Source organism: Xenopus laevis, chromosome 3L, assembly GCF_017654675.1.
Source record: "Xenopus laevis strain J_2021 chromosome 3L, Xenopus_laevis_v10.1, whole genome shotgun sequence".
NCBI classification, from domain to species: Eukaryota; Metazoa; Chordata; class Amphibia; order Anura; family Pipidae; genus Xenopus; species Xenopus laevis.
The window spans coordinates 104,515,858-104,540,110 of NC_054375.1; the positions used below are offsets into that span (position 1 = coordinate 104,515,858).

General features: G+C 38.7%; 1 protein-coding gene across 5 annotated transcripts in view; it reads right to left on the reverse strand.

The window, feature by feature from the left end:
* sltm.L (SAFB-like, transcription modulator L homeolog) overlaps positions 1-20,392 on the reverse strand; it is a 52,250-nt gene extending 31,858 nt beyond the window's left edge. The window contains exons 1-6 of one of the 5 annotated variants that reach the window (XM_018253021.2): positions 20,139-20,392; positions 15,767-15,851; positions 14,191-14,252; positions 7,778-7,936; positions 1,624-1,654; positions 153-612 (exon numbers count right to left, since the gene is read on the reverse strand). In XM_018253021.2, coding sequence (XP_018108510.1) covers positions 153-612; positions 1,624-1,654; positions 7,778-7,936; positions 14,191-14,252; positions 15,767-15,851; positions 20,139-20,324 — 983 coding nt within the window. In that variant the 5' untranslated portion in view covers positions 20,325-20,392. The remainder of the gene's footprint in view (positions 1-152; positions 613-1,623; positions 1,655-7,777; positions 7,937-14,190; positions 14,253-15,766; positions 15,852-20,138) is intronic. The other 4 variants (XM_018253020.2, XM_018253022.2, XM_018253024.2 and 1 more) reach the window with 4 other exon arrangements.
* Positions 20,393-24,253: the final 3,861 nt, after the last annotated feature.

Sequence of the window (24,253 nt, forward strand, 5' to 3'; positions counted from 1 at the left end):
AAAAAAGGAATTTATGTGACAAAAAAAAAAAAAAAAAAAAAAACACTCAAGGTAAGTTACTACTTATATTCTTGATGCTACCCCTTAATGTAGAGTGATCTTAGTGAACGCTGGTAATCAGTACTGTAAAGAACTGACATATAAAGACAAACCTCTTTGCTTGACCAGTAGCCCCTGTAGAAGAGGCACCTTTCTTCTGAGAATCCTTGTCTTTGTCTCCAGATTCAGTTTTCTTTGAAGCTTCTCTGCCATCTTTCTTAACAGCATCTCCTTTGCCACTCTCCTGTTTATCATCTTTCTGGTTCTCGGACATCACATCCTTTTGATCCTCCAGGCCATCCTTGGAGTCACACGCCTCATGCTCATCTTTTGGCTTGCTTGTCTCAGAATCTGCAATTTTCACATTTTTACCTGTTTCTAGGAGGTCATCTCCATCACAATAGAGTGTAATAGCATCTTCAGCCTGGATTGTGACAGATACGTTATCCTCCTCAGCTTCTTTCAGGGAGGTGCTAGTTTCCATTTCTTCTTTGATTGTCAGTTCTGACTCATTCTCTCCTGAGTGAAGAGGTTTAGATATTTCTTGTGTGACATCAACAGAACCTGTTACATCTAAGAGGATTTAACAGGAATAAACATGGCAAAATAAGACGTTTAAACAAATTCAAAACCTAAAATGAGGACCTAGAAATAACAATCTGGTAAATAGTCGAAGGAAGATTAGGAACAACACAATTCTTAAAATGGTATAAAACTGATTTATGGGGACATTCTTCATGGCATCATAGTGGGAAAGGATGCAGTCTCCAGGAATCAGATTCTTCTTTACATTTTCCTTATCGGAAATCTTCAAAATTTCAAATCAGGAAAAGTTTTACAAGGTCTCTTGTAAAATATGCCAATACAAGTCTCTTCACCATGTTGCCAGTAGAGAAACGAGGTCTAGATTTTCGGTGTGTGTACAAACGGACAACACCAGACAGTCTTCGGCATAATGTCCACTGACCAGCTGTAAATCTATGAAAACAAGCAGTTTTCTGAAACCTTCTCAAGTCAGTCGTTCTACTATATACACATTTTTGGGAAAAGCATGTCCAAACTCAACGCTGTTCCTTATGACAGACAAAAATGTCATAGCATGCATCAAATACGTTCATCTGTCCATGTGCTGTAATGATAAAGCTTGTGCACTAGAATTATTCCAGGATCTTGGGAGGACTGATCATCACTTTCTTGAGTCACACACTGTTTAAATTTTCAAGATCCTCTTCATGAGAGCTTCCTCAAGAATCCAAAATCAATCTGTACAATCCGTGAGAAAGCAGATATCCATCCAAAATAGTCCCTCCACAAATGTGTATTCCAATTATCATGACCACAGGTTTCCTTAACTGTTGCAGAGGTGGTTGGAAGTGTTGTTCCACAGTAGAAATATACAATAAAATAACTTACCTTAAAAGAACAAAGTATAAATCCTCAGCAAAAAAAAAAAAAACTTCTGTCTCAACAGTCTGTTTCACTTAGCACCATGTCTTGGTGAATATTACGTAACTACATTGCAATAAAAGCTGTGCCACTGTCTGAGTCTGAAAAATACCTAGCCAGATCCTGAAAATAACTAACCTTTGTTTTCATCTTCCTCTCCTTCTTCTGCCTGAAAATTTAAATAAAAATAAATGTATTAGATGGAGCAAGGTAAAGTGCCAAAAAAGCATGCAAAACACATTTGTAATATCAAGAGGTAGCACTGTATGGAAAAGCATAAATTATGCTCAGAGGGACAAGGGAAGCCAAATTCGATTGGGTGCCGTCGTGTAAAGCTTTCTATGGATAGATGCCCGTGAGGCAAATTCGGAAAACAAAGTACTCAGAGTGCCAATTTACATTCTAGCCGGCAAGAAGGCAGTTCAGGGAGGTTAGGCACCCAAAGAAGCGATTTGTCGCTGGACAACTAATCTCCGGAAATAGCAGCATATGCCCTTTCCCTTACTAGTGCAGGGCAACACTGCATTATATTTTTTATTACTCAAACAATTTCATTTTTTGATGTCACTGGTCCTTAAACGTCTTTTAAAGGTATATAGAAACTGTAATAAAGAAAATATGGAAAACACATGAAAGTCTGGATGGTAGGCATGTGCAAAATAGTGCACGACAAAAGCAATCCACTAAACTCCCTCTTTCACTTGGCTATAATTAGGTACTATGGCAGAATACCAACGGTAATTCACTTTGGGTGAGCCTGATCAGTCTTTGACACCCCCAACAACAGTTTCCCAGCTACTCACTGTGGAAACAATATACGAAAGAAAATCCTGAGCAGAGCCTGAACAGTTGTTCAAAATTCAGATGGCTACTATATAATTAGAGAACGGGAATGTGCAATCATCAACAGTTGGGTTGTCACTTGTCTTCTTTATAAGCACAAGTAATATTCGGGCTACAAATGGAAGCTTGCTGCCTCTCCTTGGTCACTCAATAAGTACAAAGTTTTAGCCAATTTTCAAATTCTGATTCTTGAACAACCTTTTTAGAAACATGGTTTGAGTCCAACGCCAACAGACAGCTTGTCCCACACAAATTCAATGCATTGTCGGCCACGAATGTTCTAGTAACGTCTTGCTCGGAAGGATAAGGGCTTCAACACGTTATTAGGTACAACTGGTAACTTTGTAGACCATTAAGACTATGAATGAATAGTTCCTCCCTCAAATGATACCACCATGATTGGTCATCCACATTGCAAACAGATTAGCAACAGTTCTCAAAGTCCATTCAGAAAGTGGATTAGTCTTTATATTTAAGCATGATGTGAGGTAGAAAGAACATTATAGTGGTCTTTATGAAAAAGCATATGGATCTGGATCCCAACATATCCTAGAGCACAAGACTACATATCGGATTAGAGTCCCACTCAGAGACAAAAGATCTCTCCCCTAAAAATAAATTCTGATGGTGCAATGCAGAAAAATTCTATACCATCTCAAACATAATTTTCGAAAAAGAAGGGGGGGGGGAAGGTTAGAGTCTACATATTTTTTAAGGGGTCTCTAAAAAGTGAGCCACGAGTGTATCGGAAAGATTACCTTCTGGATGCATGGAGTTTTAACATGTTTCAGAGAACACAAAAATCCCTCCATGAGGACAATTTGTCAAAATTATAAACATGTTTTAGTCAGTATTTCAACATCTAGCATTTAGATAATCCACTGAAATATGGAAATTATTTTGTGCTCATTTTGGCTCTTTAAAACTGTTCAGGGAAAATGCTCAGGCTCTTTTTGTAAACCCATAGTCTAAACCAGTGCTGTCCAACTTCTATGGTACAGAGGGCCAAAATTTTACCACACCCACTGTAAACCACATCCATGTTACCTCAAGAACTTTTAAGATCATATCCACATTAACAGTGGTAGCACACCAAAAAACCAAATGGTTGGTGCTCACTGCAGGGAAATCCCTCATCACTTATATGTGAAAAATTGAACTCGTGTTAAAACATATCCTTACATCCATATGCCTAATCCTCCCCTGTGGATAATACAACCCCCCCCCCCCAACACATGATTAAACGCCTTAGAGGCCCTTAACAACAATTTCCAAATGCTTACAAACCCCAAACAGGCTTACATTTCAAAGGCAGCGTATGGCAAGCAGAGAATGGCACACACAAGCAGCACTGAGCAAGCAGAGAATGGCAAACACAGGGAGGGAAGGCAGAACAGAGCAGGAGACAGGGAAACCCATCATTGAAATATGTACCACATACAGTGACACAGTGACAGTGCTCCATTAGCATTTTAAATAATGTGTGAACAGGTGAACAATGTTGGCAGTTTCAGTCTGGGTCTCAGGTGTGAACAGTACAGGGCTTTAGGGGTGTCAACAATAGAGGTGTCACAAGTGTGAACAATGCAGGGGGATCACTGGTGTGAACAAAGGGGATTAGTCTGAATTTGAGGTTTAAACAAAGCAGGGGCCAGTTAAAGGACCAGTAACATCAAAAAAAAAAAATGTTTAAAAATTAGTTTGTGCACAATGAAAAATAAACACCAAGACAAATGAAAAAATGAAAAAAAGCAAAGCCTTTATTAAGAAATAACTTACAGAAAATCCACTTCCTGTCCTCTTCAGAAACGGCGAAAAGGCGACCATCCACACTGCATCGATCGATTTCTCCTCCCTGACAAGCATCCTCCTCCCAGCGTCCAGCAGCAGCAGCAGTGTCTCAGGCTCTTCACTCCTTTCCCGTGGATCGGCTTCCCTCCTCCGCTCACCTCCCTGTCTTCCCTCCTCCCTACTCTCAGAGAGAGACTTGCAGCGCCTGATTACAATCCAGGAAAGCCGCACGTTACAGGCTCTCCTTCACTGAGCGATCCTTGCCTAAGCCCTCCTCTCCCACGTGGGAACTGGCCTGGGATTAACCCTATTGCTGCCGATGCATGGTGAAGAGGAGAGCCTGTGACACTGCTGGACGCCTGTAACGTGCGCCTTTCTGTTCTGCCTGAGTTGAAATCAGGCGCTGCATGTCTCTCTCTGAGAGTAGTGGAGGAGGGGAGGATGGAAGACAGAGAAGGAGGTGAGCGGAACAGGGAAGCCGATCCACGGGAAAGGAGTGAAGAGCCTGAGACACAGCTGCTGCTGGACGCCGGGAGGAGGATGCCTGTCAGTGAGAAGCCAGGGAGGAGAAATCGATCGATGCAGTGTGGATGGTCTCCTTTTCGCCGTTTCTGAAGAGGACAGGAAGTAGATTTTCTGTAAGTTATTTCTTTATAAAGGCTTTGATTTTTAAATGTTTAATTTGTCTTGGTGTTTATTTTTCATTGTGCACTAACAAATTTTTAAATATTTTTTTGAGGTTACTGGTCCTTTAATCTCTGTAGTGATACCTTTTAAAGCTTACATATGATAAGCAGACAGCATGTGGGGGGCCACAGAAGGGGGGGTCGCGGGCCGCATGTTGGACAGCCCTGGTCTAAACCTTTTATCCTAATCAGCGAGTCCCTCCTATACTTCTAAGAGGTAAGCATGAGGATTAAAATAAGAGATCTTTTATTGCCTATAATCAATAAAATCTATGTGCAATGAACTAAAAAAAAAGTTAGAAGCAATCTGGTCCAGGCAAGTCAAGATTTGGTTATCAGTTAGCAATGACAATGGAGCAAGACTATGAAACCAGTGATTGCAACATCCACTATTATCTAGATAAAACTACAATATTTGCAAGTAGCCTGCCATAGGCTTCCTTCTGGATCGATTGCACAGAACATTAATACACATATACAAGCATGCATTTTTCACATTATTAAAGGAGAAGGAAAGCTACGGAGGCATTTTATTGCCAATAGATTAGCTGAAATAGTGCAAGCTAGAATGCTATATTTATTCTGTAGAATGTTTTACCATACCTGAGTAAAAAGCTCTAGAAACTCTGTTTGTTTAGAATAGGAGCTGCAGTATTTATGTGGTGTGACATCACTTCCTGCTCTTGGCTCAGATTACAGTAGAGAAGGGAGGGGTGGGGGGAGAGGAGCAAACTGAGCATGCTCTTGCCCAGGGCAATGAGGTTTAAGCAGAAGGCAGGAAGTCTGATACAGAAGCCCATGTGTACACAATAGAAAGAAAGAAATGCTGTGTTTCTTTTGACAGGGGACTCAGAGCAGCACTACTTTGGGGGTTTACTGGTATATTTAGATGGACCTTTCTGATAAGGCTTACTTTGTTTTAACCTTTCCTTCTCCTTTAAAGCCACTGGAATGGCAGATAAAAGGTCAATGTTAGGGAGGAATAAAAACCATACGTTATAGAAGCATATCTTAAATTCAAAGTTAAAAACATTTAAATGTGTTGGAACCACATCAATTGTTAACCAATTACTGAAGTATGAAAATGGATTCCGTTATGGTTTATCTTTGAATTCTGGTTTTCTACATTTATACGATTATTGAAATACATTTGTAGTGAAAAAGCAACATATTAAAGGCAACATAAGTTCCTGGAAAAAAAAAACACACTACGGAGCTTTTAATTACAATCTCCTATATAGCATATACCCAGACAGCCATTAAATTAGAAGCATATTAATCTAGTAGGGAAAAAAAACAGAGCTAAAGAACACATTCCTTATAAAGCATTTGGGCTGGCACAGACATTTGCGGCAAAACGTTATTTGCTCTCCTAAATATTTATGTCCAACAGTCTGATCTTAGGTAATTGCTTAAATATTCTCTAAAATACAAAATTGTGACTTTAAATTTCTTTATATTATGAGGTAAGGAGGATTCAGAGCAAATACTGGTTTAGGGGTTGAACATATCTGGAATCCACTACTCTGAGCAATGATGTCTTAAAGTGGACCTGTCACCCAGACACAAAAATCTGTATAATAAAAGTCCTTTTCAAACTAAACATGAAATCCAATTTCTATTTTTTATTAAAGCATTCATAGCTGTTGAAAGCTCATTTAAAAATCTCAGCTGTCAATCAAATATTGTCTGACCCTCCTCTATGCCAGTGGCATAGAGGCGGGGCAGACAATTACTTTCACTTTCCATTCAGCACTTCCTAGATGTCACTGCTCTCCCCACATTCCCCCGTTCTCTTTACCATTTAATTGTGTAACCAGGGCATCGGGATGGACATCGGGTCCCCTTTTCTGGTGCACAAACAAGATTCTGAGATGATATAAGGCTTGTCTTAATAACAGTGTCCACAAAATGGCTGCTGCCTGCTTGCTATAATTTTGAAATCCCAGACTGAAGGAAGCAAGATTCAAATAATTTATGTAGTGTAATTAAAGTTAATTTTGCTTGACTAATGTGATAAAATTGGATTTTAAATAATTTTTTTGGGTGACAGGTCCCCTTTAATGAAATCGAATACCTCATTCAGATTGCACATCCTTTGCCAAATTCTAAGGACTGTTTACCAGCTTTAACATGAGCATAATGAATGGGATATGTGTTGAACATAATTACAGTAATATGCAAAAAGTATGAAAGTTCTATCGCTTTTGTTATTTATGCATTAAACCCAGCAAACACAGTATCTGTAACCATTGACTTTTGAAATTGATCAAATCACTGTATAACAACCTGCTACTTATCTCAAAGCCTAATGAAGGCTACAGCTTAAATGGCCATGCTGGTACTGCTTAGTTTTGTACAGTCTATATGGTTGTGACCCATGCCAGCCAATGCAAAAATAAACAAAAAAAAAAAAAACAGGTAGTGTGGTTGACATTTTTACTTTGGGAATAAAGATTCCATAGGAAATTATATCCTTCAAGTACTGCTGGTTTCTAAAATGTAGCAAATGCCATTTTAAAATTTAAGGTAATTTACAAGAGATAAAAGGGATACTGACAAGTGTATGTCAAACTGGTATGTCATCAATTCTGTTAATTTTTCAAACACTATGCTTGGCGGATCAGCCGCTTAAAGTTCTAGGGCCACCTCTCTACAGGGCACTGGAAGTATGGTTGCCATCACCCTTCCGCTAGGCTTCAAAAAAACACTGACCTGGGTCTTGAATTTCAGACAGCTGTACTGCAAAAAGAAAGTTTTTATGTGCTGGGATAGGACATACCAATGATGTTTAAAAAGCAAGTGTGGGTTTTAGCTATAGTTTCCCCTTTAAATGCTATAAAGGAAGGAACATATTTAAATAAATAAATGTATTAATACATTTAACAAGGGACAAAAGTTATGATTTTCAGAGCCAGAATGATCTATCCACACAGAATGAAACCATACTAAAAATAAAATTATATTAATACCTGGATGTCAGGGTTGTCACAATGTGATGTTTGCTTGGTTTCATTTTCTTCTTCTGTGGATAGCACATTAACAAAAGTAGCACTTTCTTCTTCATTCTCCTCAGCTAGCTCATCACTGCCATCTTGGTCACTTACATCTTGAGACTCGAGTTCATTATCCTTTAAAAATTATCAACATTGTGAATTGGGTTTTGCAAAAACCCCAGAATTATTGCAAGTACAATACATTTGTACCAGATTAAAAGGGAAACCATGATCCCTTTGGGGGGGGGGCAGATTATTTTCCTAAAAAACCCAAAATTGAGCTATTAGTCAGTAGCTTTGTGACACTGGTGTATAGTGCTCCAAACATCTGATCTCTGCTTCTTGCTTTTCATGCTGCTTGCTTTCAGATTTTACACCAAGCGAACACCACAATCAATTACGTTTATGGCCATAGATGAATGCACACTCCACACTATGCATTTGACTTAACGGGGTGGTTCACGTTTAAAGTAACTTTTAGTATGTTATAAAATGGCTAGTTCTAATCAACTTTTCAATTGGTCTTCATTATTTATTTTTATAGTTTTTTAATGATTTGCCTTGTTCTGACTCCAGGGGGGGGGGGTCGCTCTAGGTAGCAAGTTTGGCTGTGTGAGCAGAAACAGTAAGGGGAGAAAACATGGCTGAAGTGGTATGCTAATGAAACCCACACTGGCTGCTTGATAGATGAGCTTAATTATGTGCCATGATTTTTAGATTTATTTTAGGAAGCAATATTGATAGGTGGCTAAAGAACTGCTTTGAAGCTTGCATACTACTGCTGAGAGCTTGCAGCATAGATTATTTTTTTCCCTTAAAACTTCTAAAAGTAGCGTTACTGTATTTACCATTAACAGGAAGCAGCATTTGAGAAACCTAAGGGTAAAAGCATGATTGTCATCAGTTATCCAGAAAGCTCTGAATTATGGAAAGGCCATGTTCCATAGACTCCATTTTTTTTTATTCTTTTTTTAATTTAAATTGGATTTGAATAAGATGATTATTTTTCGCTCTAGTAATAATAAAACAGTACCTTGTACTTGATCCCAACTAAGATCATTAATCCTTATTGCAAAACCGGCCTAATGGGTTTAATGTTTACATTAAAGCAGAATATTATGCAGAATATTATGAAGATCCAAATTACGGAAAGATCCATAATATGGAAAGCCTCAGGTCCCGAGCATTCTGGATAACAGGTTCCATAACTGTGAAACATGACCATGGGTTCAGAGCAGCTACATGATTCTAAATGATCTGCTAATGTGCAGCAAAAACAGTGTTTAAAGCACATAAGCTAAAAACATCTAAAATCTAATACATGTAGGTGGCAGAATAATGTGTTTCCCCCTACCTAGACAAAAATGATGTTCCATGCTAAACTATGCTGTATATACGTACAATGTACACGGCAAGCAGAAACCTTTGCAACCTTGAACTTGCAGGTAATAAAACAAGTGACATTGTGACAAGCCACAAAGTTGCAGCACACAAGCACAGAAACATAAAACAATCTAATTTTCAGCTTGCCACGTACAGGTATGGGATTTATCTTGCATAAACCCGCGCTTTCATTTCTGTAATATTAAAAGAATGTCTTCTACTGTACCAAACCCTATTGGGGTTGTTGCTCCATACTGTGGAAAGGCCTGCTTTTATACCAATCTAAAAGAAAGTGTTAAAGGGTATCTGGCATTGCTTAGGTTACAGGATTATCCCTTTGAAAAACAAGGGCATCTACAAAACAAGCCCTGTACATTAACAAGTAACCCTGTTACATGCATGTTAAAGATCACAGCATAAAATAACTTCTATGTAATCACTTGGGTGATTTCTCCACTTTAAAGGAATAGTTCAGTGTGAAAATAAAAACTGGATAAATAGATAGGCTGTGCAAAATGAAAAATGTTTCTAATATAGTTAGTTAGCAAAAAATGTAATGTATAAAGGCTGGAGTGATTTGATGTGTAACATCAGTCAGAACTGCTTTTCAGCTCTCTTTGTTTACACTGACTGGTTACCCTGGTTACCAGGCAGTAACCAATCAGAGACTTGAGGGGGGGCCACATGGGTCATATCTGTTGCTTTTGAATCTGAGCTGAATGCTGAGGATCAATTACAAACTCACTGAACAGAAATGTACCATGTGGCCCCCCTTCAAGTCGCTGACTAGCTCAGAGTTATAGAGCTGAAAAGCAGGAAGTTGGATTCTGGCAGTTTTATTAGACATCTGTTCACTCCAGCCCGCATACATTACATTTTTGGCTAACTAACTATATTAGAAACATTTTTTATTTTGCACAGACTATTTACCCAGTTTTTATTTTCACACTGAACTATTCCTTTAAGTCCCATACTGCACTTGAAGCAAATATCAGACAAGACACCCCCAAAAACCATGCAGCACATTAGTAGAATGCACTACATGTGTAGTCTCGACCTGCATCTCATGAGTTGCCTTAACTGGCAGAAGAGATTAGAGCAGAGTCCAGAAAGTACTTTTTTCTTGGAAAATAGTTACAGCAATGATGTCAGGGATGAAACATTTTAGCAGAGGGAAATACAGTGTGATTTAGTTAAGGTACTGGGGACAGGTATCAAAGTTATTACTGCAAAACGTCTTACACTTAAATTGCCACCTCAATACCGACTAGGTGATATTGCAAGGGATTCCTTCCATATAAAAAACCCCAAAAATATTTACTTCACAAGAGTAAAACTGGCCACAGACGCAAAGATCCGATCGTAGAAATCAACGTACGTTTGGACTTCCCATTCTCCCGACCTGCCACTAACCATTCCGATGTATGGAAAGTACAAAAGAAAAGATCAGCCGATGTTCTGCCCGACAGCAATCGTACGAAAGTTATGTCCGACCAAAGCTTGTGAGTCTCCCTCTGAAAATCGTACAATCGGCAATACACGCAGAGATATTACCCGCAGCCGACAGAAATCTTTTAACCTGTCCTATCGACCAAACGTCTGATCTCCGCCGGACGAAAAGTATGAGACTCTCCACACAAAGTCCGAAAATCATAGGAATCCTCGATTCGTACGATCAGATCTTTGCGTCTATGGCCAGCTTTAGAGCATCAATCTTGTAAGCATGCTAATGGCAAGAACCACTGATACATACATCTATTTGATTTAAGTTCTGGCTAGAGAACTTATGGAACATTTGAACTGGCCTCATTCCATATGGGCATTGCTAATTTTTTATGTTTGTTGTCTAATAAGCCATCAGGCAGTATCACTGACCCCAACAACGAATAAATTTAAAAAAAAAAAAAAAAAAAAAACTAAGGGTCATGTTCTTGCTTGACCCATGCTATGGCAGAAGAGGTATTTAGTTTACTACTGTATATGAAGGATCATTCAAATGTTTGGGTTCCAGTTAAATACATTTACAATAGGAAGCATAAAAAAAAATTTCAAACAATAAACCCAATAGGATTGTTTTGCCTGCAATAAGGATTAAATATATCTTAGTTGGGATTGAGTACACGCTACGGTTTTATTATTCTAATACAGAGAAAAGGGAAACATTCTAAACATTTTAATTTGATTAAATGAAGTCTATTGGAAATGGCCTTCCTGTCAATAGGACAAAAGATCCCATACCTGTATATCAATTATCTAGCAAATTTTTTAATTACTTCATAGTTGCACATCATCCAGCTGTTTAACTGCCCAGATCTTAGCCAGTGAAAAACGTCTAAGAATGTAACAAAGGGATGTAGCCTACGTGGTCACTTAAAAGTGGAGAGAGATGGATGTAATAATAATAGCAGGCAGGGTAATTACAAACATTCAACCTTTTTTTGTTTTTTTAATCTCTGTTGAGGTGGCACCAAATATTCATCCATCACAATTCAAGGGGCAGGTGCATATTCATTGAGAATAGTTAGTGCTGCATTCTCCTTGTCTGTTAATTTCCTTGAAGTATTGATGTGACTATGGCACACTTTCAGAGTGCAATTTTTTTTTTAATATACTACAAGAAGCAACATTTTCTACAATAAAAACAAAACATTGCACTTCCAACACAATCTATTATTTTAGCTAGGGATGCACTAAATCAAGGATTCGGCTCGGTATTCAGCCAGGATTCTGCCAGCAGGTTTAAAAACATTTTAAATCACGTGACTTTTCACAAAACAAGGAAGTAAAAAAAATTCTCGAACCCTTACTGTTCCTGATTCACATATGCAGATTAGGATTTAATTCAGTATTCAGCCTAGTTTTCCCACAAATCATTAGGCCGAACCCAAAATAGTGGATTCGGTGTATCCCTAATTTCAGCACAGGGTTAACTGTACAAAACAGATTTCCTTCAGAAAGTCAAATTAGATGTAAAAATTTACAGACCGTATTCATTATTGCACAATAATAAATTATTCTCATGTTTCTCAATTACTTTATTTTTAGAGGGCAAAGCAGTTATACAGTGCATAGATTATTTATCATACATTGCAACTGTTGTGCATTTTCCTCATGCCCATTTTATATGTTTGTTTTACATAATTCTATTCCTTAGGACTAGTGAAATTAACATGTGTGGCTGCATGACCTTTTGCAGCAAAGAGAACAGGTCAAAACTATGCATGATCCGGAAGGGTGATATAAAAAATCAATAGATCCAACAAGAATCGTTTGCAGTCACAAATACCAGTTGTGAAGACTGTAGTGAGGATTTGAAACAACTGATCAGAGTATGAAGAGTTAACAAAACTATGACATTACTTCTTATATGCGCATATTTTACAGCAGGGAGTACCTTATTCATTTCAATACACAAGTCATGTGACAGAACTTACAATCATACACACCAATTAATAAGCAATGTTTATTGCTCATTTTAGGTGAGCGGCTTCATATACAGGTATGGGACCTGTAATCCAGAACGCTTGAGACCTGGGCTTTTCCCCCGACAACAAATATTTCCATAATCTGGATCTTCATAGGGGGTTATATATCAAAGGTCGAGTTTCAAATTTATGTGAATTTTTGTTTACTCTAATAAATTCAAATATACTCAACTCGATTGGTAAGTTGATGTAAAAACTCGAACGACTAATATCCGATCGAATAGTCTGAACCTGAAAATTTTAATCAAATTCGAATTGAGTTTTTCTTGGAAAAAAAAAAACAAAAAACCTTGAATGTCAGGAAGGCACTTCACATATCCAAATGGTTCAAATGACCTATGCCATTGACTCAAATTAACTCAGCAGCTTTTAGGTGCCGAATTTTCAAATTAGAATGGTTTACATGCTTGAGGTTAGAATTTACATTCCAGTTGGTGCTTTTAAATTCGAATTTGAGTTGACACAAAAGAAAATTCGTATTTGAATTTACCATTCAAACCTTAATAAATTTGCCCCTTGTGTACTAGAAAATTGTGTAAACATTAAATAAATGCAATACGCTGACATTGCTTCCAATAAGGATTAATTATATCTTAGTTGGGATCAAGAAAAGTTAGTTTTATTATTACAGAGAAAAAAGGAAATCATTTTTAAAAAAATTTGATTTTTTGGATAAAATGGAGTCTATGGGAGATTTCCTTTCCGGAATTTGGCGCTTTCTGGATAATGTGTTTCCAGATAACGGATCATATACCTGTATACATTTTTTGGTGACTTATTGGCATCTATTCTGTTCCACACAAGCAGAAAAGGAAATAGCAACACAAAGAAATAGTTAAAAAAAAAAACTATCATTGTCTTTCTCAAATTCCACTTTTGTGATAAACAAAGAACAAAATTACTACTATTGAATGAATACAGTTTGCATTGTGTGTGGGGGGCATTTGAAGATCTGATCATGATGCTTTTCTTAGGATTATCCTTTAGGTAGCGTACTTACATAAAAGTTATGGTTGTATGCCTTCAATTAGCTCTACCATAACATGCCAAACCAGATATCCAAACAGATATACTACACAACAGAATGAAGCACCCGTATGTGTCACTGGATGACAACATTTATTTGGTTAATAATACAGCAGCATGACAGAGTAAGGCCTGCTGCATCTTCAAGCTGACACTATAATGAACATATGCAGGGCCCACTAAATATTCTATAACTGTATTTTTTTGTAAAATACTAAGTATCCTCTCTAGTTTGTGTTCAGATCCTGCAGCCCAACTAATGACTATACACACCAATGAGTTGCATAGGCAAGAGTTCTGGCCCTCTGCACTCCCCTTGTCCATGCTATTAAATCTCTACTGGAGTTTCATGATGAATATAAAAGCACTTAGCCAGAAATTCTGTAACCTTATCACAAAACTCATTGGTGACTTATAATATCCCGGTACTTTACAGTAAGGCAAAATTATATTTGTTTTTAGTGCACACACACATTAAAAATTACTTATAATCACCTTGACAGAGTCTTCTTCCACTGAAGCTTCACAGCCAGACTCATCAGCCTCCACCTTTCTTCCTGAATATTCCCATGAAATAAAAAATAAATAAAATAAACTGAGTCTAATGCACCACTACCAACACTAGAATTCCAAAAGCATTCAGGCTAACTCATAATTCAGTCATACATATTATACATTAATTAAGAAACAAAATTGTGTGATGGTATTCCAGAGAAGAACAAAAAAAGTATACCCCTTGTTCAAAATGAATTCAATGAATATGGCTTGTACTAAACATACAATTGCCTATTGAATTAAACATAAGAAAAAAAAATACATCTTGTTATTTCTTTAGGCAAATTTAAGCGATTACATGTTTAGTTCATGAGTGTATAGTTAGATTATGATGATAAAGAGCTTTCCTTTTACTGTTACTGTTTTGTTAAGAAGGAGTCAATTTGGCAAGTGGATTATGAAAGCAGTGTAAGGGGCAGATGTATTAAGGGTCGAATATCGAGGGTTAATTAACCCTCGATATTCGACTAGGAACTAAAATCGTTCGACTTCGAATATCGAAGTCGAACGATTTAGCGCAAATCCTGCGATCGAAGGATTATTCGTTCGATCGAACGATTAAATCCTTAGAATCGAACGATTCTAAGGATTTTAAAACAACGATCGAAGGAATATCCTTCGATCAAAAAAATCACAGGCAAGCCTATGGGGACCTTCCCCATAGGCAACCATTGACTTCGGTAGCTTTTAGCTGCCGAAGTAGGGGGTCGAAGTTTTTCTTAAAGAGACAGTACTTCGACTATCGAATGGTCGAATAGTGGAACGATTTTTAGTTCGAATCGTTCGATTCGAAGTCGAAGTAGTAGTCGACAGTCGAAGTAGCCCATTCGATGGTCGAAGTAGCCCAAAAAACACTTCGAAATTCGAAGTTTTTTTAATTTGAATCCTTCACTCGAGCTTTGTAAATCTGCCCCTTAATCTAATTAACAATCTCAAGCATGGAGTATCCTGGAGTTTTCCTGTTTAGTTCATGAAATAATACAGAATAAAAAACAGATTTACTGGTGCCAACCCATGCACAGCAGCGGTTATTCTATTTACCTGATGTATCAGATATGTTTTCAAGCAAATAGCAGTTTTCACTCCAGTTGGCTTTTAGACACAAAAGCTCTATTTTCTGTACAGACTGGGCAAAATTAAAATTCAGTTCAGGTCAGAATGCTACTGCTGAAATTGTATTTTGGCCAGATCACTATGGAGAGTAATGGTCTCCAGAAGCTACTACACTGGAAATGGAATCTGCTTAAAAAGTAAAAACAGCCCTAGCGTAAGTGGGCGACAAGAGGACTGTGGTTGCTGGAGAGTGTAGGAAGATTTAAACACGGATTTCTTTCATAGAATTGAGAATATGTAATTTAATATATTTAGAGAAATAATTAATGCCTTTAACAAGGCATTACAAACCACTAAACCTCAGCCCAACATAAAGGATAAATGGAATTTTCTTCAAAATAGCCTGCAACCATCACTTTGGTTAATATGTGATGTTATGTAAAACTCTAAAAAAAAAACAAACCTTTGTTCTTGGAATTTTTCTTTGGAGTATCAGAATTGACAGTTAGTTCAATATTATCTGGGTCGCCTCCTTCTTCTTCAATTGCCTATAAATAAATAAATCCATTCATTTTACCAGTCAAGCACTATGGTAAGAGAGTTGAGTCTGAGCACCTACTTCTTTGGGTCAATTCAGACAGGGGATGCAAGAAATCCACTATTTTAGGATTCAGCCGAATACTTTGTGAAAGATTTGGCCATATCCGAAACCTAATTTGCATATGTACATTTTTATAAAACAAGTGGATTTTTGGACTCCCCTCACCCCTCAAGTAGGGAAAGGGGAGCCTTTTCTTGGTGGAGTCAGAACAATTTTCTTACCTTTTCCTGGTTAACATGTTTATTACTTATCAAACTATCTGAAAGATATCACATGGCTAATTCAAATGTTTAGTGTGTGAGGAAAAAAAAGGGACACAATTTTTTGGATTTGGTTCGGCCAGGCTGAATTCCAAATAGAATCCTGGATTCGATGCATCCCTACATCAGACTAAAATTCATGGAAAGTTAGTCCCATAGACTCCATTTTATCCAAATATTAGAATTTTCCAAAGATAAAATTAATCCTTATTGGCTTTATTTAATGTTTACATAATTTCCTAGTAGTCTTAAGGTATGAGGATCCAAATAAGTAAAGATCCGTTATCCAGAAAGCGCAAGGTCCCAAGCATTCTGAATAACAGGTCCCATACCTGTAGTTATAAATAAAAATCAATAAGGCAATAATTAAATTGCAGTTACTAGACTCACTATATAAAGGGTGCTATAAACTAATTTAAAAAGTATCCTGTATTTTCTTTTTTAATAGAATACTTTAAAAACACACTTTATAGAGAATACAAATCTAAACTGTTGAAAAATCAATGGAAATTTCATTATAGGCAACGTTACAATGTAATAAGAATGTTAAAAGTTAAAGGCATTTTTAAAAGTAATTTTAAAAGTACAAAGCATTGTGGGAAATGGGTGTCCTGGCTGGAGGAGAGCCGTCTAATGCAACATTGTTTCAGTGGATTACATGAAAGAACCTGCATCGCAGGAAAATAAAAACAGATACTGTTTTCAATAGCAAATAGGTTTACAGATAACTTTGAAATCACTAAACATTTTGAATGAATGTATATTAATAAGTTCCATAAAATAACATTTGCTTTCATTATGCCAAACTTTATATTTTGAAGTTCAACCCCTTTAATACAATAATATTATGGAAAAAATGTTTCCATTTGTTTTATTGCCTAGCCCCATGAAAATAAAAGTTACATTTAGGGGAATATTTACCAAATGTGAGATTATTGCTCCCCACAGAGAAATTCCCCACTTGCCATTCATTCCAACGTTATTTTTAGAATTGCATTTATTAATGGATGAAAAAATAACAAGAAGGTGGTATAAAAGAGATATCTAAGATTATTTTAGTTAGCCAATAAAGGTAACACCAGTTTTTTGTTATTTTTTTTTTTGCCCTGTGACTGGCTAACACGGTACAACAACTTTATCTGGAATTATTAATGGGTGAAAGTTAGAGTTCACCATTTGATAAATGCAATTCTAAGAATCCCATAGGAATGAATAGAAAGAGAGTGCATTTTCCATGGTGAGCTCGAACCTCACATTTTGATAAATCTACTCAATAGTATATATACCCTTTAAGAAGACTGATCTCTATGTACCCTTAAAGGCAAGTTTTTAACACCCATGGTGATTAACAGACTGGGAAGGCAAAAATTCATTAAATCTCCTCTCTGCTCGTCGTAGTAGTCCATGTTTCTAAGTAAACACCTGACAAGTGAGTGCATCTGAAGTTGCATGTAGTGGTTATAAAAGTGAAGGATGGAGCAATTTTAAGCTGTAGCCAACTGAGCTGTGAAAGGGCTAAAATTATTTTTCCACTAGAGGTGGGGAAACAGCTAACAGAGCCAACACTGCAGATGTGCCCTTTAATCGGCACAGTGCCAGAATTTCAAATATCACACTCTGCCCTAAAGTAATAATCACACCAGGAATAATAGGGGCTGGGACTTAATACAATAACGAATACAGCACTTGTACCGATAACCCTTCTACTATTAATTGCAAAAACAAGAGCAGCTTATTTCCTGAGTTTAATAAAGGGGTCTCATTACAAGAAACGTTAAAAAGGAAACTTTTTTACTAGGAATTTGCAGAAAAGGTTGGCTGTGAAAGGGGTTGTTCACCTTTAAATGAACTTTTAATATGATGTAGAGTGATACTCTGAGACAATCTCATATTATTTGTGGTTTTTGAGTTATGTTTTATTCAGCAGCTCTCCAGTTTGCAATAATCTGGTTGCTAGGGTCCAAATTATCCTAATAACATACCCATATTTGATTAAGAGGCTGGAATATAACGAGGGGGGTCACTGAATAGTAATATAAATAAAAAGTCGCAATAAGGGCTCCTTGCACATGGGCATTTTAATCCTTTCAGCTGCAGGGGAGTGCAGGCGTAAATGCATCCGATTCTTCCTCATAGGCACTTACTCATGATGCCACGTGTAAACACCGAATGCAGGAGCAAAGTAGCATTGTGTAAATAATAATGAAGACCAAAGCAAAAGTTGCTTAGAATTGGCCATTCTATAACATTCCAAAAGTAAACTTAACAGTGAGCCACCCCTTTAATTTTTAAGATGAAAAAAACACACACACAGACCTCAAGTTATTTTTAGACTAATCAGTAAATGTAAAGCAGTTTTCAGAGAACCGAGATTGCAAACTGGAGATATGCTGAATAAAAAGTGAAATAACTCTTAAACCACACAGAATAGAAAATTAAAACCATTTGCAAATTGTCTCAGAATATTGTTCTCTACAAGATGCTGAAAATTAAAAAAAAAAAAAGCATTTTCAAATGTTGAAGTGATGTACAATATTGCACTGCTCAAAATCTATGGTTTAGCTATAGATTATCTGTTGCCCTGTTTTAAAAGGGTGGTTCACCTTTAAATTTTAGGCATGTTATAAAATGGCGAATTCTAAGCGACTTTTCAACTGGCATCCATTTTTGCTTTTTGAATTATTTGCCTTTATCTTCTGACTCTTTCCAGCTTTCAGATGGGGGGGGGGTCAGTGACCCTATTTAAAAAAAAACTGAAATGCTCGGTACGGCTACTTTTTATTACTCATCTTTGTATTCAGGCCCTCTCCTTTTCCTATTCCAGTCTCATTCAAATCAATGCAGGGTAAAGGTGGCCATACACGGCGAGATCCTAACAAACTGTAAAGGGCGGTCGGATCACAGGACCACATCAACGAACAGATGCGGCCGCGATCCAACAGGATTTTTAGTCCCATCCGATCGAGATCTCGATCGGGGAAGCCCGTCGGGGGGGGCCCCATACATGGGCCAATAAGCTGCCGACTGTCTGTCTGCAGCTTTTCTCGGCCCGTGTATGGCCACCTTTACTCGAGTAATTTGGACCCTAGCAACCAGGAGAACCGAGATTGCAAACTGGAGATCTGCTGAATAAAAAGCGAAATAACTCCTAAACCACACAGAATAGAAAATTAAAACCAAATTGTCTCAGAATATCGTCCTCTACAACATGCTGAACTTTGGTTTAAAGGTCAACAAACCCATTTAAAAGAGCATGTTGCAACACAGCCACATCATTTGTGTAGTTGCCAGCAAGTTACCACAGGACTTTACAATGATGTTAAAAAAAAAAAAATAGGGGTTAGAGAATATAGAGCTGGATTTACAGTGAGGTATCTCATCCACAGAGGCTTGTCAGTTGTGATACTGCACTGCCACCCCCAAGATAAGGCTGAAATACTAACAGCGGTCACTGCACTCACTGGGACTTGAGTTAAACCCATTCCTCATACAATAAAGTAATACCCATAATGCATCTAACAACGCCAGCAAAATTACAGATCAATATATGACCCAAATGGTTTTCTTTTAATGCCATATGTTGCCCTCTCTAGAACAGAAATACAAGGATACTACACACGAGCATCCAGTCTAGAAATACAGAATTCTAAAGGAGTCCTCTCAAAGCAAAAACCCCACAACAAATAGCGCCTGAGAAGTGCGAATCCGCACAATGAATCCCCAGCAATATGGAGCGCTTAGGCCCACAATCACTCAGGGGGCGCGAAGGCACATTTATACCTTCAAAGTGAAACGCTGCGACCACAACACACTATGACGCAAATCTATATCCCTCCACCAAGTCCGGGGCACATAACCCACGTCAAGAATCAATGTAAAGCCGCAACGCTATGAAGCAGATTTTATCAGAGCACGGACATTCTAGATAAGCGGGGCCTCGTCTAGAAAAAGCGAACGCGGCTCATATCACATACCTGTTTCAGCCTGGACATAAGCACGTTCTTCACTCCGGACGCATCGAGGCTCCTACGCTTTAGCTCAGTTTTGAGATCAATAACACGCAAGTCGACCAATTTTTTCCGCTCAGTCGTTGTGTCCGAGGAAGCCATGTTAGGTGGCGAGGTTTCCACACCAAGATGCCGCCGAGTCACGTGACGCATAGCGCTCAGTCCCCAAAATCCGGACGTTAATACCACGTGGGGGCGGAAGATCCTCCCACCCTGTGAAAGCCTAGATACGGTGCATCCTGTGATATCATTTATATGCTGGGCAGCAGCAGCTGGACTGACAATGTAGCACAACGCCGACTGTCAGAGGAACGATCTTTTGCTAGTTTTATTTTGGCGTAATAATACTCAATTATTCATTGTAATAGGCTGCGAACAGAGTTAAAATGTCATTATTATTATTAACGTATTTATAAAGCGCCAACATATTCCACAGCGTTCACAATGTAGCTAAAAGCGACATTTGACCTTGTTTTACATAAGTATTAAACATAATGGGGGTCATTTATCAACACTGGGCAGTAACCCATGGCAGCCAATCAGCTTGCAGCAAAGGTAATCACTGATTGGTTGCTATAGGTAACTGCCCATGGGCAAATTTGCCCAGTGTAGATAAATTAGCCCCACTCTGTCCTGAGGTAAAGTAGAAGTATCAAAAACGTTATGTACACAATATGTAAGGCACAACAAAGTGGCATGCTGTTTCTCTTTGAACAATTTTCTACAGTAACTTTAGTTTTTTTTGTTTTTTTTTATAGGAGAAGGAAAGTCAATTGCCACTTGTCATTTGCCACTTGCCAAATGTTAGGCACCCCTAAGTGACTGTATTTACTTACCTGACACCCCGGGCCTTGCTCCTAACAGCAGAAAACTGCACCGGCCCTGGATTCGTCCAGCGAGCGCCATGAAGTGATCCTCTTTCTGCTTCTTCACTCTTCAGATTTCCCAGGGCAGACGCTTGTGCAGTAGAACGAAATAGCCATCCTTTTTGTTAAAGTTCAGCTTTACACTCCACTACCCATGCACAGCCGCAAGAAGAAAGAGGTGCTCGCTGAAATAACCTGGGCTAGTGCAGTTTGCTGCTGATAGGAGCACACAGGCCCAGTGTCAAGTAAGTAAATGCAATCACTTGGAGGTGCCTAATATTTGGCACCCCCAAGTGGAAAATTACTTTCCTTTAATATTTTCAGGAACATATAAAGTTACAAGGCAAATAGACTTTCAAACAGGTTTTAGAATTCCAAAGGCACCTGATTTTTCATAATACATAGTGACTCATGTAGTACCTCATTAAACTAGAAACAAACCCTTAATAAAAAAAAACCCTACTCTAGGGGGGTAGGGTTTTTTTTTATTAAGGGTTTGTTTCTCCTTTAAAGGAGAAGCAAATGTTGAAACACTGAAGGTGTACAAATATTTGGCACCCCTGACTGAGCTAATTTGCAAAGCTTGTAGCCCAGACTAAAGGTCGCCATAGACGCACAGATAATATTGTACGAAACAAATTTTCGTCCGATATTCGTTGCGTGTATGGTGGAAAAAGAGCCAACCGATATCGTCAGAAGACTTGGATGTCGGCTCGTCGATCGGGCTGGACGGAAAATCTTGATTGGGTGCCTTTGAAGGGACCCAAACATCGCCCATTGTTAGTGCTGAATCGTCAGATACAGGTAGAATTCTATTGTTTCTTCCCGTATATCTACCTGTATATCTGACGATTTAGCTCTACACGTGTGTATTGAAACGAACGATCTTTCTTGGAAAGATCTTTTCCAAGAAAGATCGTAATTGCTACGTCTATGGCCACCTTTATACACTAGTGATGTGCAGGTCCAGATTTTTTGGACCCACACCTGACCCTAGCCTGCCCTTACCCAACCCGCACACGGCCTGACCTAGCTCAGCTCATTTAAAGACCCATGTCCAACATGCCCCACAGTGACGTCACGAAAGGGGCAGGGCAGGCGCAAGTCTACAAATGGAGGAGCCGAAAGTGTTAGGTCGTGGACGGGGAGAGCGCAAAACATTGTTCAATCCGAATCCGTACGTGACGGGCACTAACATATTCTACACAAGAATGAAGCGCTCACCTCCGTCTCTTTTCCCTTTGGGACTAGGTGCTTAGCAGTCAATTTCCCACTCTGCCATGGGTATCAATCATATACAATCTCCAACAAACCGCAGCACACTGACACGTTGTTTCTGTGAAACTTTTGTGATTTATTGGCTCAGTAGACAAAAAATGTCTACTGAGCCAATAAATCACAAAAGTTTCACAGAAACAACGTGTCAGTGTGCTGCGGTCTGTTGGAGATTGGGCACTAACATATTGGCAAACGCAATGTTTTAACTTTTACTTCTCCTTTAAGGGCCATACAGGATATTCATTGTCAATGCTGCCTTTAATTTTTTTCCACATAGCAGTGCACTAATTAAAAGTGCCATGTGTGCAGATATGAGGGAGGTTCTAAATAAGTCCTAAATTATGTTTCTACACAAAATTCTCAGGAAACTGGCCTCAAAATTTTTGTGTGTTCACTCACATGGGTACAGCTTAAAGTAGTGCTGTCCAACTGGCAGCTTGCAACCCCTCCCCCCCCTTGTGTGTTCCCCACACCTAAAATTCAGGCTGTAAATTCCTGCACTGTTCACACCTGTAATCCCCCGTGCATTGTTCACACCTGTATCACTTCTATTGTTTACTCCCCTAAAGCCGTGTACTGTTTACACCTGTAAAGCCCTGTAAAGTTCACCCCTCATACATTCTCATACATACTGATAATGTCCCTCCCCACCCCTAATTTGCACATGCAAATTAGGATTCGGATTTGGTTCGGCCGGGCAGAAGAATTTGGCAGAATCCGAATCCTGCTGAAAAAGGCCGAATCTTGGCCGAATCCCGAACCAAATCCTGGATTCAGTGCATCCCTAGTTGAAAGAAACACAATCCTCTGGTAGCCAAATTATTAAAAAAAGACTGAATATTTGGTTCACTTTGTGCAAATCTATAAAGGTTCACTAAAGAGTTGCGGATATACTACAGACAGACAGACACTTATGTACACAATAACTTACTGCTAACTGTAGGGCTACGTACTAATGAACCAGAAAAAAACATTTCTGGCAAATTGGTAACCCTTTATGAGTATATACACACAGATGTCCTAAATTTTCAGGTAAAACTATAGATATAGTAGAACCAGCAGCTGCTTGCGAGAACAGGGGAATTTTTTGTCGTCAGAGTTGTGTAGTGCTCTAACCTGGTGGTCTAGTGGGGGGACGGCAGGGACGCCTGCCGCCTCCTCGGCGGGGATGCCTGCCGTGCCGTCTCTGCCATTAGGCCACAGGTACCTGCTCTCTAGGGAGCGTGCGGCGCGCTGCTGACTGATTTAAAGGCGCTGGCGTGATGACGTCAGCGTGCAAGGGCGCGAAATTCAAAAAGTATAAATAGCCTAATAGGGCTTCCAGACCTTGCCCGTTATAGTAGTTTGTTCCTGGTGCTATTTGAGCTTTGTGCTATTCTGTTTGAACCTGTTTGATTCCTGTTGTGACCCCTGCCTGGCTTTTGACTATTCTGACCTCTGGATCCTGATTCTTGCCTGAATACCGACTACCTCTACTGCTTAACCCCTCTGATTGACTTCCTGGTTTGACCCTTGCCTGACTGACTACGTTTATTCTCTGCCTGCCCAGACCCAGCCTGATCTGACTACTCTATTGCCTAACGTCTTGTACCACAACCTTCTGCCCATAGACTTTACCTACAGTAGTGCCCCTTCGCTTGTTTAGAACCTTTCGTCTTGCTACAGGCAGAAGCACGAGCCGAGACCAGGGTGCTTGGCATTGGTTCTAGATTCAGGGTGCCAACCGTTACAAGTTGTCCTTGTTCTTTGTCCTTTTCAGCTTTGAAGTATAACACCAGTTGAGAAAAGGGCAACACATTTAGCATATAACTAGTAGTTACATGTATGTTTTTTTTGTCAATGATAGTCAAATAAACATAGTACTCAGGGTTTGTAAAAAAGGCACATATCCGCTAAATACGTATTTCCTATTTAGTGCTTAGTTGATGATCTGCGCAA